The sequence below is a fragment of the Myotis daubentonii genome, chromosome 15, assembly GCF_963259705.1.
Source record: "Myotis daubentonii chromosome 15, mMyoDau2.1, whole genome shotgun sequence".
NCBI classification, from domain to species: domain Eukaryota; kingdom Metazoa; phylum Chordata; class Mammalia; order Chiroptera; family Vespertilionidae; genus Myotis; species Myotis daubentonii.
Window position 1 is genome coordinate 46,732,243 of NC_081854.1, and position 6,533 is coordinate 46,738,775.

Consider the following 6,533-nt stretch of genomic DNA (forward strand, 5'->3'; position numbering starts at 1 on the left):
GTCTTCTCTGCAATGGGAGCAGCTCCCCTCATCCCCTGAAAATGTATGCCTGCACCAAGTTTGTGTCCACCCCCTCCTTGGTCCGGAGCACCTCTCAGCTGAGCCGGTCAATGTCTGCAGTGGTGCTGAAACGACCAGAGACACTGACAGATGAGAGCCTCAGCAGCTTGGCAGCCCCACGTCCCCTGACCTCGCTTATTTCTAGCTGTAGCTTCCAAACCAGTACCATTTCAAGGGACATCGACACAGCAGCCAAGTTCATTGGGGCTGGGGCCGCCACAGTAGGGGTGGCAGGCTCTGGGGCTGGAATTGGGACTGTGTTTGGGAGCCTCATCATTGGTTATGCCAGGAACCCTTCTCTGAAGCAACAGCTCTTCTCCTACGCCATTCTGGGCTTTGCCCTCTCAGAGGCCATGGGGCTCTTTTGTCTGATGGTGGCCTTTCTCATCCTCTTCGCCATGTGAAGGAGCTGTCTCCACCTCCCATAGTTCTTTTTCCCGTGTCTTGTCTGCCCTGTATGTTCCTTTTCCTATACCTTCCTAGGCAGCCTGGGGAAAGTGGTTGGCTCAGGGTTTGACAGAAGGAAGACAAATAAATACTGTATTAATAAGATGTTTTAAAAAATTATGAATATTTCTATATGTGACACGGTACCAGAGTTAAGTTAGGGTTTTTCAAAATTTTGACACGCTGAGCTCAAAAGGTTGGCCATCACTGGTCTAGTGTGCTCTCCGTCCCAGGAGCACGCCTACACCTCCCCTCCCTTTCTTCCCCCACAGGCAGGCATCTCCTAAACTCTAAGGGAGCCCAGGAGGCTTGTAACCAGGACAATAATGAACAGTAGCAGTTCATCCCAGAAACGCCCCCTAAGCCGCCCCCAAGGCCCCCTTTTCTCTGACTTCTTAGTGAGCCAAAGCAGACTAGCCTAGGCTCATTTCCCCAGCCCTTCCTTGTTTCACTGTCCCCAGCTTTAATAAACGTCCTCTAAAATTCACCTGAACTCACGTTGTGAAATTTTTCCTGCACAAAGTCAAGAACCCACACACTACCAGCTGACCCTAGGCAGACCCGTTCAGTGCCAGGTCCCCTTTCCGGTAATATTTGGAGTATGACAGGGTCAGAGATTAGGGGCACATTACCTTTTACTATGCATGACAAGCAATCAAGATGTGTTTAGCAATACAATGGGGCCTTGACTTATGAGTTTAATTCGTTCCGTGACGGAGCTCGTAACTCAAATTACTTGTATGTCAAATCAAAAAGTGAACGAGACAGGTGATGCCGGGCTGATGTTGTGGCGTTCACTGTGACCTTCGCTGCGCCAACTAGCGGTGGGGTATCTGAAGCTGGCTCGTAACCCGAATTTTAGCTCGCAAGTCAAAGCAAAAAATTGGCCATTGGCTCGTATCTCGAAAAACTCGTTAGTCGGGACACTCGTAAGTCAAGGCCCCATTGAAGTTGGGCAGTTGGACTAGATGGCATGCTAAGACCTGAAAAATAAACTTCGAATGTTGCCTGGCTGGTGTGGTTCAATGGTTGAGCATAGACCTATGAATCAGGGTGTCATGGTTTAATTCCTGGTCAGGGGTCAGGGCATATGCCTGGTTTGCAGGCTCAATCCCCAGTAGGGGGCATGGAGGCAGCTGATCTGATAATTCTGTCTCATCATTGATGTTTCTCTCTTTCCCTCCCTTTCTCTTCCTTTCTGAAATCAATAAAAATATATATTTTACAAAACAGATATTGAACTGCCTGCTGGTGCACTGATAAGAGTGTATTCAGGAAGTACAGGTATTCATCATGGCAGTCCAAGCCCGCGCCCCCCACCCCCCCAAAAAAAATCCAGGGACTGGTTCAGGTCAGAGTATAGTTGGTTTAAATATATGAACTAGGAATTTGAATCCCAGTTCTGCCATTTAATAGTTTTGTGCCTTGAGCAAGTTGTTTCACTTCTCTATGCCTTTATTTACCTTGAAATATCTCAAAGATGTGTTAGGAGGACTGCATTTACAGGCAAAATGCTTTGTGTGTAACAAAATTTTTAAAAATCTAATAGTGACAGAATTGATGGAATTCATTGGCAGGATCTACAGATTGGATATATAGGAATTGAGGGAAAAAAGGAGTCAAGAATCAAAACACAAGTTGTTACTCAGACAGGAAAGAGCCTGGGGGAACTGATGTTGCAGTCTGGGAGGATTAGAATACTTCTGTTAAAACTGTCCCTTGTGGCCGAAACCGGTTTGGATCAGTGGATAGAGCGTCAGCCTGCAGACTGAAAGGTCCCAGGTTCGATTCCGGTCAAGGGCATGTACCTGGGTTGTTGGCACATCCCCAGTGGGAGATGTGCAGGAGGTGGCTGATCGATGTTTCTAACTCTCTATCTCTCGCCCTTCCTCTCTGTAAAAAAGCAATAAAATATATTTAAAAAAAACAAAAAAACTGTCCCTTGTGATAACTTAGAAGGCAGGAAATGTACTAAGTTTGAAGCCCTCAGTGAAAAGCTTAGAAAATAGAATCTTTTAAGTATTTTTTTAAAATATGTTTTACTGATTTTTTACAGAGAGGAAGGGAGAGAGACAGAGAGCCAGAAACATCAATAAGCTGCCCCCTGCACGTCCCCCACCGGGGATGTGCCCGCAACCAAGGTACATGCCCTTGACCAGAATTGAACCTGGGACCCTCAGTCTGCAGGACAACGCTCTATCCACTGAGCCAAACCGGTTTCAGCAAAAATAAAATCTTAGTACCATGGTTACTATTGGTTGCATTTGTCAAGGTTTAAAAAAAAAAAAAAAGCCAGTTTGAAAGCAGAAATAAAAGGTAACTGCATCAGCAAGTCAGAGATGGGGTGAAGGGTCATGAAAAACAATGGATTGGAGAGCCACTCCCTATAGGCTTTTCAAAAAAAACTTCCCTCTCTTAGGGCAGAGGGCCCTCAGACAGTTGCTCCAATGACATTGCATATTTGTTAGACCAGTGACTTTATCCTTCCCTTTTTGAATGAAAGTGTTTCCTGCAGTTTTCCTGTCCCTATTTCACCACTGTATACTGGCTGTATAGAGTGCAGATAACCAATATTTTAGAATTTTAGCTCAATGCCTGACTAGCTGGGACTTTGAGGTTGTCTCCCAAGGTAAATGTATTTTCTTGAGGAAAGGAAAACTTATTTAATAATTGAAAGGGTGGCCTGTGGTGTGCATATTAAAAGTCTTAAAATTAAAAAAACAAACAAACAAAAAACCAAACAAAACACAACAGAGTAGTTGATCCCACCCCAGACATCCTAAGGGTAAAAAAAAAAAAAAAAAGAGTGGCCTGTGATAATCATTACAGCTATTCACAAATATTTTGACTTTTTTGGGCAAAAGGTAGGATTGCAGTTCCCTGTCCAGGTGAAGTTAGCCCTGTAACTTTCTAGGTCCAATAGAATGTAAACAGAAGTCATGTGTGTCAATTTCAGGTTTTAAAAAAATATATATTTTACTGATTTTTTACAGAGATGAAAGCAGAGGGATAGAAAGAAACATTGATGATAGAGAAACATCAATTGGCTGCCTCCTGCACACCCCCAACTGGGGATGTGCCAGCAACCAAGGTACATGCCCTTGACTGGAATCGAACCTGGGACCCTTCAGTCTGCAGGTTGACTATCTATCCATTGAGCCAAACAGGCTAGGGCTTGTTTTAATCTTAAAAAACAAACCAGTAATAGCCCTGACTGGTGTGTTTAGTGGTTAGAGCATAGGCTGGTGCACTAAGGGTTGTAGGTTCAATTCCTGATCAAAGGCACATACCTGGGTTGCAGGTTTGATTCCTAGGGCCTCGTAGAGATGTATGCAGGAGGCAACTAATTGATGTTTCTCTCTTTCTCTCCTCCTCCTCCTCCCCCTCCCTAAAAAAATCAATGGAAAAAATATCCTTGGGTGAGGATTAACAAAACAAAACCCAGTAATAGTAAGCCTCAGTCTTTAAAACTTATTTTCCCTTTTGATTATATGATCTATATATATACTTTGCCCACTTAAAAATCTTAATATTGATGTGAGCCAATATATGTAATTAAAAATTTTCTAGTAGTCTTATTAAAGGTAAAATTTAAATATTTTATTTAACTCAATACATCAAATATCAATATAACTCAGTATACAAAAATATTTATATGTAATCAAAATAAAAAAATAGAGCCCTAGCTGGTTTGGCTCAGTGGATAGAGGATCAGTCTGTGGACCAAAGGGTCCTGGATTCAATTCCAGTCAAGGGCATGTACCTTGGTTGCAGGCTCCTCCCTGGCCCCGGGCCCTGGTCAGGGCTCCTGCAGGAGGCAACCAATTGATGTGTTTCTCTCACATTGATGTTTCTCTCCGTCTCTCCTTCTCTCTTCCATTCTCTCTAAAAATCAATGGAAAAATATCCTTAGGTGAGGATTAACAAAATAAATAAATAAAAAATAGTGAAATTTCCTATATTCCTTTTTGGGGGTAATAGATCTTTGCTATTTGATATTTTACACTAGCAGTGCATCTCAACTCGGACACTAAATTTTCAAAGACTAAAGTAAAATGTAATCCTCCTAAAACAAAGTTTTGTTTAACAGAAAAACACTTAACACTACTTGAGTTTTAAAATTTAAATATAAAAACTTCAACTAGCCATATTTCAAATGCTCAATAGCCACATGTGGCTAGTACCTACCAAATTGGACATCATAGATTCAGATTATCTTCTTTAATAAAAATTTCTGCCCGGTTGATATGGCTTAGCAGTTGAGTGTCAACTCATGCACCAGGTCACTGGTGGGATTACCAGTCACAGCACATGCCCAGGTTTCAGGCTCCATCCCCAGCAGGAAGCATGCAAGGAGACAGCCAATGGATGTATTTTTCTCTCATGCATGTTTTCTATCTCCCTCATTCTTCCAAATCAATAAAAACATATTAAAAAAAATTTCCCTCCATTTTATCTACTCATATTTCCCAATGTTTCTGAAATCTGAATAAGACCAATAAACCCCTTAACTCTCAAGTTGCTGAAGTTATTCTAACCAAAAGTTGCCAGCTGACTAATATAGTGACTTAGTTATCTGAGTACCCTATATTTAAACCAAACTGTCAACTTCCACTCATGATGCCATCCTACAACTGTAATTTTCTAGCCTTGAAACATTTTTGAAAGATGTGGGGCAAGAAAGGAAATTGATGCGATCTAGGGGGAATCATGCCTTGAAATCTGCCTGCAAAAGAATGAAGATGTTTGGAAGCCGAAACCGGTTTGGCTCAGTGGATAGAGCGTCGGCCTGCGGACTGAAAGGTCCCGGGTTCGATTCCGGTCAAGGGCATGTACCTGGGTTGCAGGCATATCCCCAGTGGGAGATGTGCAGGAGGCAGCTGATCGATGTTTCTCTCTCATTGATGTTTCTAACCCATAGATGTGGCAATATGGCTGTGGTGGTTTTAAAAATGCATCCACAAACTCTTTGACATGCCTTTCTTCTGAGATGAAGCTTACTATTCCTCCCATTGAGTGTGGGCCTGACCCAGTGACTCACTTCTAACATATAGACTATGGCAACACAAAGAATAGGTTATTAAAAAGACTGGCTTTCATCATGGGCATGCACTTTTTCTTGGGTCACTAGCTCTGGAGAAGCCAGCTGCTAAGCTGTGAGCTGCCCTATGGAGACACCCATGTGGAGGAGGTCTCCATCCCAACACCTAGCTAGGAATCAAGGGCTTTTTCATCCAATGGTCTGTGAGAAGCTGAGGCCAGTCAATGACCACATGAGTAGGCTTGGAAGGGAATTCTTTAGCCATAGCCAAGTTTTAAGATGACTAAGTCCAGACTGACAATTTGACTCTAACCTCAAGAGAGACCTCTGACCAGACCACTGAACTTAAGCTTCTTCAATTTCTGACCCACAGAATCTGTAAAATGATGTTTCTTGTTTTATGCTAAGTTTTGGGGCAATGTGTTATGCAGAAATGGAAAATTCATATAATGGCTTATGGTTTGAAAAAGCTCATTGACAAATGAAGCATAATCATGTTAAGATAGTTCTCTTCCCAAGCGGCCCCAAATGAGCATATCTTGAATACCTGATGTAACAACTTTTGAAATCAACCCTCAGAGTATGGATCTTATTCTTTGAAATGTTGCTCAATGGTTCCAATTCAGCATTTAAAAGTATCTGTCATTTACAGTTAAGTCTGGTGGTGAATAAGTAAATATTTTCATATGGACCAAGCTTAAGGATTGCTTCTAAAATGAAAGGCTTAATTTTCAGGGACTAGCTTGAAAGATTGTACTAATTTGGATACATAATTTTTAATATTCTTCCTTCCCTCCAAAATGACATCACTACTTTATAGTCATATCTCATTGGATGGATAAATTAAGCCAGACTTTTGAAAACCACAATATACATTAGGAAATTAGTATTCTTTGTGATATTTACATTAAACATTTTCTTTGAAATTAGGTTGGAGAAATACCACTAGATGCCACTGTTGTCATTTTTTTAAGGTTATAAAACA

The 6,533-nt window shown here is 41.8% G+C and overlaps 1 protein-coding gene across 1 annotated transcript; it reads left to right on the forward strand.

Annotated features, from left to right (window-relative positions):
- Positions 1 to 612, forward strand: LOC132217505 (ATP synthase F(0) complex subunit C2, mitochondrial-like). Its single transcript, XM_059667851.1, has one exon. It carries the CDS (start codon positions 42 to 44, stop codon positions 462 to 464), a length of 423 nt encoding a protein of 140 aa, XP_059523834.1. The 5' UTR covers positions 1 to 41; the 3' UTR covers positions 465 to 612.
- The last annotated feature ends 5,921 nt before the right edge of the window (positions 613 to 6,533 follow it).